This window comes from the organism of the source record quoted next, unplaced genomic scaffold (assembly GCF_019419815.1).
Source record: "Pyrus x bretschneideri cultivar Hongxiangsu unplaced genomic scaffold, Pyrus_bretschneideri_v1 Contig19, whole genome shotgun sequence".
Taxonomy (NCBI): domain Eukaryota; kingdom Viridiplantae; phylum Streptophyta; class Magnoliopsida; order Rosales; family Rosaceae; genus Pyrus; species Pyrus x bretschneideri.
Window position 1 is genome coordinate 4,786,449 of NW_025999490.1, and position 10,440 is coordinate 4,796,888.

Consider the following 10,440-nt stretch of genomic DNA (forward strand, 5'->3'; position numbering starts at 1 on the left):
TCCTTCGGTGGTCGTTTATGTTCATGTCCCTTCTTTTATTCGAGCGATATTCTAAACTAAACTAAACGGTGAGGGAGATTCAGACTCGAGTGAGATAGGAAGGTGCATTCCTCTAACTAATTTGACTACGCCCACGTCGCCCGTGTTTGTTTATATTAAACCATAATGACTGGGTGATAAACCGTTGCCCTAAAGGCTTGAACTTTATCAGCTGATAATCGTGAGGGTGTTTATCTTGAATCTTGAAGGCAGTTAAAATGTGTAGAAATCGGAATTTGGATTTATAGGAATTTAAAGGGGTTGTAAGTGGTGATGACATTATAGTTTTTGTTACAATATTTGGGATTGCAAATCTGCTTGTTCTCGTGAAAGGGAGTAGTGAACTGCTATAATGCTAGTTCTGCCCACTTCACTCGTTTTGAGCTGGCAAACTTCTGATATGTTACTCTCATTGACGAACAAAACACATTCCCACGAAGTTCTGATCTAATTTGGGTAATTGTTCTGTTCGGTTTGCGTTGATTGTGCTGAAGTAATGTCTACTGATAGCATTGCTTCATCCAAAACAATATAGCTTATACAATAGCAGTCCACTGTTAGTATTTTGTTTGATGTACAGTACGTCTGGTGTGGAGCGATAGTTGGCTTCTGATCGTCACCTCAATTAGGTTTTGTCTTTTGGCTGAGGATCATGGAAAAGGAGTAGGGTTGGTGCCAAGTTCAGAAATTGCTATTCGTTTGATTAACTTCAGACTGATATACTATTTGGCACTCCTCTGCACGTAACCCCTGGTTCTGAGCTTGGCATGAGCAGCTGGTATGGTGATACTCCAGCCCTGCATCTGTTCCGAAGGTTTGAGTCAGCATTTCTTTGTTCAATCTACTTCTCAATCCGCTTCATCTCATTGGAAATCTGTAGAATGCCTCAGTGATCACCATGGCAGCTGACCCTCATCCGATGAGTGCGTTGAAAGGATATCTATTACAGCCATGTAAACATCGTTGCTTCAAATAAACCTGGCAAGTATTTCTGTGGATCCGTTATGAAAGCCGCATGCTCTGGGTCATCCTCTTGCGGCAATTATCTCCGCATGTATGGCGGGCGGGCCGGGACAGTGCAAATGAAAAAAGGATAGAAGTGCGCACAATCATGCTACCTGCCACTAGGGCCTTCCAGAAGGCATGGAAGGCCATCTCTAATTGAAGGGTTCAGAGGGTCGAAAATAACCCAAAAATCGTCTTCAACCTAGGACCAGGTCAAATGGCTCGTGAGCTCTACTGGACAAAAAAAGGTCAAAGGGCCAACTAGCTGGCCCAACCTAGCTATCCAGCCCCAGGACGGACCAGAAATTTGAATGCAACAACTAGTTAACATCAGTTAGCCATTATATTTGAATTTTTTCTTTTTGGACCAAATGTTTTTAAAAGATATTTAATTATAGGGGCAAAGGTGATTTGTTCAAAGTTGGACATTGGGATGTGGCTTTTATAAGCATGTTTGGTTACTTAAATCTCTCCCACCCATTTCCATTTTTTTTCCTACTTCGTCTCCCAAAGCTGATGTGGACTCTCCCACCCACTTCCTTTTTTTTTTCTTCTTTTTTTTTTTTTTAACTCTAAGTAAAACCTATCACATTTGACTTGAAATATATAAGTTGTATTTTTTAAATTTTACTTGTAGTTATTAAATTTAAGTTGTATTTTTTAAATTTTAGTTGTAGTTTTAAATTTAAGTTTTTGTAGTTTTAAAATTTAAATAATAAATTATGTTTAGCTATTTGGTCCTCGATTGGAGATGATTTTTTGTGACAGAACTAAAACAAGCTCTATGACACTTTGGCCCTCAGTTGGAGTTGGAAAAAAATATGACCATGCATTGTTCATTAAAATATTAATTTCTTGAATGATCAGATGACTAAAACGAGCCATACTTTCGGTTGGAAATGGCCTAACTTGCTCAATTTAACTTGCTCCACTATTCTTTGTTTTCAGGGTATATATATCAATCAATTTCAAAACCTAAGCCTTCAATTGCGATTCCCCTTTCCCATCCCCAACCTACATGGTTTTATTCCTTCTTCACCCTACCCTTCCCACCTGTCTCCGGCTTTCCTCCACCCCACATATTTACAAATTAATCTGCAGTCACTCGCCTTTAACGCGTTTTGACGCGATTTTCTCGGAGGTACGTAGAGCTCCGGCGTAGGTGTTCACACCACCACCTTCCATGGATGGGAAGTGCGTTTTGCTCCGGCTCAGGTGTTCACAGCACCATTTCCCATAGATTTGTCCTCGGTGGGTTTTTTGCCTTCAATGACCTTGTTGCTGATTGGTCATATCTCACTAGCTTTCTTTGGGTTGTGGTTGCTGTTCTGATCTATGTGGTGCTTTGTTGAGTCGTTTTTTCCATCATTTTTGTTGATTTGAATGGCTGGATCTCTGTTTCTCCGCGATACTTCGGCGGCCACAACTTAAGCAGGATTGTAAGGTTTTTCTGTTTCTAGGCTCAAATTTCTTTTGGGTTTTGGTTTTGGGGGTCCATATCTTCTTTTGTGCTCTTCATGTAATTGCGCCTCTTCTTATGCGATTATAATTTGTTGGTAATAAATTTATCATCTGACACAAAAAAAAAAAAAAAAAATCAATTTGGTTGGAAAAGGAAAGGGTTCAAACTATTTGTTTTGAATTTAACCATTTTTTGAACGGATAATAATACTTGCATTCCTCTTTTGGGAATGAGCTTCTTCCTTCTTATGAATAATGGATCTTGATCATACAAATTTCATTATCAGAACTGTTTTATTTCTTAATCTTCATTTAAGATCAATCTTACATAAAATCATTACAATCGAGATGATTTAGTTATTCAAATGTATAGAACAAATCGACAGTGTAAGTACCAAGTAAAATATTCATGATGAACTGTCAACTTAATTAATACGTTTGGATAATTAAACGACATCCAATTTGAATGAATTTTTGTAAAAGTGATAACCAAATGAATATTAATAAGTTGAACGGTTTGATCGTTGATTTTATTCAATCAAAATACGTTATTTCTAAATGGAAGGATATGTGCATCCCCAAATGCGGATGCAAGTATTATGGTATTGTACAAGGAAGATTACATTAACTGGTTGATACTTATAAATTAGTTATATATAAGAATTTAACTGCCTGGAATTAACCTCAGATTGTTATACTATTAGGAACTCCTCTGCATGTAACACCAGGCTCCGAGCTTGGCATGAGCAGCTCATATGGTGAGACCCCAGCCCCACATCTGTTCCTCAGATTTGAATCACCATTTCTTCCTTCAATATCCTTCTCAATTTTCTTCATCTCCATTGAAAACCTATAAAATGCTTCAACAATCTCAGTGTCAGCTGACCACGTCGACAATAAATCCTTCCTTTCCCCAATATACTCCTCATCAGACGAGTGAGCAGAAATGATGTCGATAACTGCCATATACTTTGTTGCTTCAAAAAAGCTAGGCAATGATGACAGAAAATATTGCTGTGGTTCCCTTATGAAATTGGCGTACTCATCGGGATCATCGTGCTGATTTGGCACTAGTCTTCTCATGTGTGGTGGGCGAGTTGGGACATAACCACCGTATGGATACTGGCCAAAGTTTAGGGCAGCATGTTGGGCGGTTGTGATCCAAATTATGGTGGTGAGAATTGCGATTAGGTCATTTGGGGTTGAGAGTTTTGGCCACCAGCTTGCATGGGAAAGATCTGCATGCCCTAAATTGATTGACTCGTGGTACCATGCATGGAGTTCTGTGTCTGATTGAACCACACTTGCATCAGAGTAGTAGTAATTCACATAGGTTTGAACCAATCTCTCAATTGCTGACCATATGAGGAGTCCATCTGTTGCATACGGGTAGTCTTCAATTAGTAGTCTTAGCCCATGGGGTTGAGTTGGGTCTGGTATTGCTACTCCTCTACATATAGAGACGACAATAAAGTTAATAAGATATCAACTCAAGGAAAAGTTTACGCATCTTTTGCAAGACAATGTAATATATTAGGTTGTCAGATTGTCAATCCGAACAATTAATTTGGTGAAACTAGCTTGTCCAAATATGATGTTAAAGTCAGACTAATAACAAAATAGATGGATATGTTTGGCAATAAACATAACGTCCGAACCTTCTAATGAGATCTGCCGGAAGGCCTTCAAGGTCAAAGCGCCACCATTCTCGATAAGCCGCACAACTAAACTCCATGGAATATTTGCCAGGAGTGAAATTAGACTCGATGATGCCTCCAGCGTTGATGAGCTCCTGACGAGCCAATGCATTTACCTTCAAGGTGTATCGCATGTGAGGTTTGAGGAGCTTGTAGATTGGGTGCATTACACTCAAATGGCGATGAGCTGCTATTATAAGTGGTTCCATGCATGCATGAACGCGTAACCTGTTTTAAAATTCAAAATTTTATCATTGGTAGCAGAGTAGAAAGTTGTCTGATGAGTCTAAATGAATGTTTACGATTACGTCAATCCTCCAAATTATGGAAATTGTTGTGCATACCAATGATGAATTAGTTGATGAACACCGGCATCATTGGAGCAGACATGGGCTTTTCCTAGTTGCCAAAGCCAATATGCTGTAGCATCAACTGGAGGTGTGAGAACCTGCTTATTGGACGCTGAACCTGACTTTGTTGGAGGCAAACTGAGCTCAATAGCAATTGGCTTTAAAGTTCCCAATGAGGTCAAGAACAAAATTGTACGTGTTCCATAAGCTTTTCGGTCATCCAAAGTATTTATTTGGTTGAGAAATGGAAGAAACATGTCATGATAGTCTAATATGAACAGCTTGTTTTCTTCCAATGCCTGCAAATTAAACACAATTTATTGTAGTGAATTCTATCATGATCTGTATCACTATAAAACATATATCTTTTGGCATCTGATGGTGATGAAATTTAGAGTTTAGGATTTAGCTCTTTTGGTATGATGAGTTCGCTCTTGTACTATGCGCATGTAACAGAAGATTTGCGTACAATATACATACCTGTTGTACGGACATTCCATCAAGATGGCCTATTAAATGTTCCTCCTCGAGTGCTGACTCTTGTGAGCCATAGATGGATGAATCAAGTTTGCTTACGGGTGGGAAAACTGTAAGCCTTTCTATGCTCAGAGGGTTTATGCCTGCAACTGCTTGACGCCCGAATTCGTCGTCTCTTAAACAAGATGATGTATCCCCTGAAATAATTATGGGAGTGAGATTGTATACATTTAAACTGGAACATTTCTGTATATTACCACGTTGAATATACTGGACAGAAACAATTTACATCCCAGAAATTAGCCTATACAATATCTTTCCTTTCCTACACTCCTATAATCAAGGGTAAATTACAATATACAGATTGGGAAAATCAATCCCAAATCATTCTTTATTCTCAACACTCCCCCTCAAGTTGGAATGTATGTTGATAATTCCCAACTTGCCAAGTAGATCGTAAATTATGTGAGCCGTTTTAAAATCAATCCCAAATCCGTCTTATCAAACTGATAGGCCTAGCGGCTTTGTGAACTTGTCCGCAGGTTGCTATGAAGTTGATGTGTGAGCCGTTTTATAATCATTCCACTTTGGAACTTTTCCCATACAAGATGGCAGTCGATATCTATATGTTTAGTCCGTTCATGGAACACAATATCGATGCTATTAGTGGTGGACTACGGTCTGTCTCTCTGAAACTTTAACATGGTATTAGAAAGGGTTTTAGATTTGGGCCAAATTATTGGTTTCGCTTACAAACATGACTGATGTAGCTCTACGTATGACCAAATTCAAAGTGGTCCGACGTGAGGGGGCATGTTAAATAAAGCAAATGGTCTTACATCGGTTAACTTAAAAACAAATACACTTATATCAAATGGTTCCATTTCTAATTGCATCAAGGTATTTTGTATAAAAACTCCATACCAATTGATTGCACGGGTGATTAAGTGGGGACAATATCAATTTTATTAGTGGTGGAATGCGGCTAGTGGCAGAGGTTGGATTTGAACTCATTTAGGTCATGATAAAGAAGTAGATGTTTTAAAATTTTGTTAGTTAGATATATAATTCATGACTGGTTCTTAAAATTTAACTAGTCATTGTATGACGTCATTATCAATAGTATCATTATTTATTTCGACGTATACAACCAATTATAACCATATAGTGATCTTAAGTTCTTGACCGTATGATATTAGAAATTTTTTTTTTTTTCCACTTAAGCAACGACAACCTTTAATTTGACTCCCATAAGCAAATACACCACTTTTAAAGATTATTGATCAATCCTTTCAATTGATTGAATCAACTATACTGTTGATTAATAGTGTCTTGATAAATAATAGAAATCAAAAGCATGCAGATATAAACTTAAACTGAACCTAATTATTGGAGATTCTTATTGGGGTATATGGGGATCAATAGCAAAATTGTGTGGAATAATATAAAGTTGTTGGGGTCATGTGCCCACACCACCCCGCCACCACCCCCCCCCCCCCCCCAACCCCTCTTTTCCCTCCCTCCGCTACTGAACGCATCACTCTGAAACTTTAACTGTTTGATCCGAAATAACTATTTTTTACTTCATTAAGATGATATATAAATGCTTACTTGAGATTAATTTTGGAGGGTCAAATTTGAGGTTCTCTTGGACTTTGGTAAAAATCTTTGCCAACGGAAGCTTCATCTTTCGTTTCTTGTTTTCAAGCAAAGACGACTCGCTATACAGACCGTTGATGTCTGAGTAGCCCTTGAAAAATTTACTGTCCCTAACAATGGTTGTTACTGTAGGTATTATATGCCTTAGAATACCCTTCAACTTTCCAACTTCAAGAGCTTCTTGCTTGGCCTCCTCAAACTCCTCGTCTCTAGGCACATAAATTGTCGTGGATTCGTTCACTGGTGACTCCATATTCTCGTCTGTCTTGGTCGGAGGGCGGCCAGTTCGACAACGTCTAGGGTGTGGATTCTTGTTGCCTCCAAGAGTCGGTCTTACGAATTCAATTCCCTTATCTGGATTTCCAATGTCGTTGTATGTGTCGTAGTTGTATATTCTATCGGACGGTATTCTAAGTCCTCTCCCATCACCTCTTAGCTGCCTTAGCTCCATTTCTCTTAGCTCTTTCAACCCTTCTGGTGTCTCACCAGGTAAGTATGCCTGCAAAATCCAAAGCCTCAAAGTCGTGATGATCAGCGTGTAGGTAATCAGATTTCAATCTCGCAACACATGTACTAAACAATTTTACATAAATGAAAAGAAAATAAATCGAAGTATTACTGCAATTTTTTAATCTCTTAACATACTTTGGTCCAGATTTACTTTTCATTTTTTTTTCAAAGGGCATCCAGCCCAAGCCAACTAACCTAACTTGGTCCAGATTCACAGTTTGACAATAAATACCAAACTGTGTGCATGTATATACATGATCGTCAACTTAAGTTCGGTGTCTCAAGTACCTTAGAAGAGAAGAAGATTCTTTGTACAGACATCACCTTCTGTGGTTGAACCCAAGAATTGCACGGAAAATCAACAACACCTTCAATGTTGACGCTTTCTAAGTAGAACTCGTTTTCATATCCATTGCTCACCGTGATGGCTCCTGGCATCCCAAATTTTGGATCCACCATAAATTTGACTTCGTAAACGCTCTTCTGATCAGAGCCCATCTTTAGGTTCTTTGTCCAAACCAATCTAGCTTCATCGCTCCGCTTTGGCGACATCCGATCTTAATTTGTTTCAACACACAAAATCAAAGGAAAATTAAGTCAAATATTGTAAACACGTCAATGGGAGAAAGACTTCGGAAATTATAGTTAAAAAAAAAAAAAAAAAAATCACAGTTTGGTATGTACGTAACAAACAGTTCGTTGCTAGAATCAATTAGGCAGTCGTTAGTAATGGAATCAATTAGGCAGCTTACTTGATTCAGTTTCAGTACTAACAAGCTGTAGTAATAGAATCAATTATGCAGTGGTTAGTAATAGAATCAATTAGGCAGCTTACTTGGTATGTACGTAACAAACAGTTCGTTGATGTAACGATATTGGTAGTAATAGAATCAATTAGGCAATAGTTAGTAATAGAATCAATTAGGCAGCTTACTTGATTCAGTTTCAGTACTAACAAGCTTTAGAACAACACCCTCTTGATTATGACGATCAAGAGCATGATTGTCAAACCAATGAAGCATCATGTCCATGACATTTATGATCTTTTTCTGACTTTTCCGAACAGTCACCAGCGCAGTGAGTTCCAACATCGTCGCTGCTGCAGGTTTCTCTACATCAACTGCAGCGGAGAACTTGCAACAAACTATCTCTGCAAATGCCGCCCTCTTCTTACTCATCGCTCGGAATCTAGTTCTCTTTGTTGAAGGAAAGAAAATGGCCGAGGAAAATTGCTTGTAACAATTAGCATGCCACATGATATCCATTTGTTTTGAAATGTGATTGGGATGAGTAAGTGCACCCACACTCATTGCCATATAGCTTAATTGGGTGTAATAACTATAGCCTATATATAGAGTAGGATGAGCGAGGACCGTAAGGCCATCTTCAGCCAAGGCGAATAGGCCACATTTTGCACGAAAATTGACAAAATCAATCTCAAGCTAAAGGCCTTAATTAAGATAATCGGGCTAAAATAAGTAAGCTAAGTTTGGCTTCAAGACAAACAACATATAGGAGAGAGGATCCTCCAATTACATATGTTCATCATGCATCGTGCAGCCAGTTTTCGTTAAGTACTGTTTATATTTAATTTTAAATAAAAAAATTTACAATGATTTTTAATCGCACGATGTACGATGAACATATGTGATTTGAGAATTTCTGGAATCCTCACAAAGAGGATCCTTTAACCTCAAGAAGTAATAAAATACAGGCTACTAGAAGAATTGGTCATATCTACACACTTTTTCAAGGAGGCAGATTCTCTGCCCTCCCACTTCCTGTGCCCTCCTGTTTTGTATGATCACAGTTAAATCATATCAATATTTTATATTATTTTTCTATAAAGATAATAAGATAAAAAAATAGTAATATAAAATGTTGATGTAGCTTAACTGTGACCATATAAATAAGAGGGTACAGAAGAACACAGGAAGTGGAAGGATCTGCCTCCCTTTTTCAATTCATTCGACAAGACCAAAAATTTAAGAATATGTGCAAAAGTAGAAATAGAGTATCTGGATCACTATAAAAAAAAAAAAAAATTCAGTCCTATGTAGTCTTTAAATTATTAACTTGTAAAAAGCTAAAACCAAAATGGTCTAAATTTACTTCTCTCCCTACGAGTGTCGCTTGTGTCGCGATATAGATGTAATATGGCCCACACGTATTAACTATCACACCGATGAGAGATTTTTTAGTATGATCGGTACATAGGATGGTACATTACGTGTCACTAAACAAATGGTGGGATATATGTGCTAAAAAGTTAATAACTTAAAAAATAAAAGTTCCTACCATTCATATTAAAAGATGTAATGTACTACTTATGTTCCTGTCACAACTAAATTTTTCTCCACACCGACAGCTCGCAAAAATGATGCTTCTCAATTTATTTTGAACTCACATCGTCAGACCAAGATTCAATACATTTTCACTACTATCGCAAAGAGTACCTTACACACTTTTTAATTACTAGACAATATAATCATGTAACACGTTTAATTGGTTTCTCGACTGTTTAATTGGTTTCTCGACTGTGTCTGTGCGGCGTAGGGAACATAATCACGTAACAGGTTTAATTGGTTGCCATAGTATTGCTGCTATTCTGTCTTTACTGATAAGCACCAAACATATTAATTATTTCTCTTTGACCAAAAGACATTTGTCCATTTTTCTTGTCCTGCGAGAAAATTACATGAGAGTAATTTAAACAAATGGTTGAATTGGCCTGGATGTCAAATTTACTCTTCCAAAAACGAGTCAGTGGTTTATACCACTAATTTACACATTTATCGTCTGCAACCATAGCATCTTACCACATATTAACATAATAGGTGAGGATCCAATCCACAACATGATGCATTAATATGATTACTTGTCGTTATTGTGATAAAACGTTATTATCTAAAATATATGTTTTATTAAGAAAAATGATTTTCACACTTTTTTTTACCTTCTCACTTATTCTTATTTATTTTTGTCCCTCAACTTATTAAAATTAAATGAAACAGACAAACCGGTGTTTGAGAAACTAAAAGATGTGTGTGCTTACATCTTCTTGTACTAATAATAAAATCATTCATTTAGTAATTACTAATTTACTATGTCAAGTTTCCGCGGTAGGATATGGTTCTGTAGATTTTTCTTGAGGTCGAGTTAGAGGATGCTCCCGACATGCACGTGAACAAAGGAACCAATTCAACAACGTCGTATGCTATGTGGTCATGCATGCATACGTA

General features: G+C 37.5%; 1 protein-coding gene across 1 annotated transcript; it reads right to left on the reverse strand.

The window, feature by feature from the left end:
* Positions 1-3,189: 3,189 nt before the first annotated feature.
* Positions 3,190-8,514, reverse strand: LOC103931981 (linoleate 13S-lipoxygenase 3-1, chloroplastic). The gene is made up of 7 exons (XM_009341544.3): positions 8,133-8,514; positions 7,487-7,755; positions 6,641-7,187; positions 5,033-5,226; positions 4,547-4,851; positions 4,164-4,430; positions 3,190-3,955 (listed from the first exon to the last, which is right to left on the reverse strand). The coding sequence occupies exons 1-7, from the start codon at positions 8,512-8,514 to the stop codon at positions 3,190-3,192; spliced, it is 2,730 nt and encodes a 909-aa protein (XP_009339819.3).
* Between the last annotated feature and the right edge of the window lie 1,926 nt (positions 8,515-10,440).